The sequence below is a fragment of the Trypanosoma equiperdum genome (genome assembly GCF_001457755.1).
Source record: "Trypanosoma equiperdum strain OVI genome assembly, contig: ctg_109, whole genome shotgun sequence".
Classification (NCBI taxonomy): Eukaryota; Euglenozoa; class Kinetoplastea; order Trypanosomatida; family Trypanosomatidae; genus Trypanosoma; species Trypanosoma equiperdum.
The window spans coordinates 282-766 of NW_027123060.1; the positions used below are offsets into that span (position 1 = coordinate 282).

The following is a 485-nucleotide window of genomic DNA, read 5'->3' on the forward strand; positions in this document are numbered from 1 at the left end:
TCTAGGGAGTTGTGGCCTCATTATAAATGTTTTTCGTAAACTCTTTTCATAACTTTAACTGGACTGTCGGGCACACTCTACGGAAGAGTGGTGTAGCGTTTTTATTTTAATATAACTTTTTTTTATGTTTTATGCATGCTTGCCATGAGAACAAATCCCAAATCGCAGGTAAGCGTATTCACACCGAAGATAGGGATGTTTTCGCACCGTTGGCAGAGCTATTGTCACGACGTGCATCAGCCAATGTGGCGAAATGACCCTGAGGAGTGGCATGTCCTGCGCGGTGGGCATGGAAGAGCACGGTGTTACGAATGATAAATAATGAACCTTATTCTCCGCCGGAGAGCGTCCAGGGGAGAAGCGCTCTTTTGTTAGAAAACGAGTCCCTGCCACTTGTGTATGCGACGCTCGTGGTATTCGCCAGTCATTGGAAAGGGGGAAAGTATCGTTTACACAATATTGCCGTAATGGTAGTCCCCCCCCCC

The 485-nt window shown here is 46.6% G+C and overlaps 1 protein-coding gene across 1 annotated transcript in view; it reads right to left on the reverse strand.

Moving 5' to 3' along the window:
• Positions 1–424: 424 nt before the first annotated feature.
• The window catches only part of TEOVI_000009600 (uncharacterized protein), a gene marked incomplete at both ends in the record, with an annotated part of 402 nt that continues 341 nt past the window's right edge, over positions 425–485 (reverse strand). Inside the window, one exon of the mRNA XM_067220264.1 lies at positions 425–485. Coding sequence (XP_067076365.1) covers positions 425–485 — 61 coding nt within the window.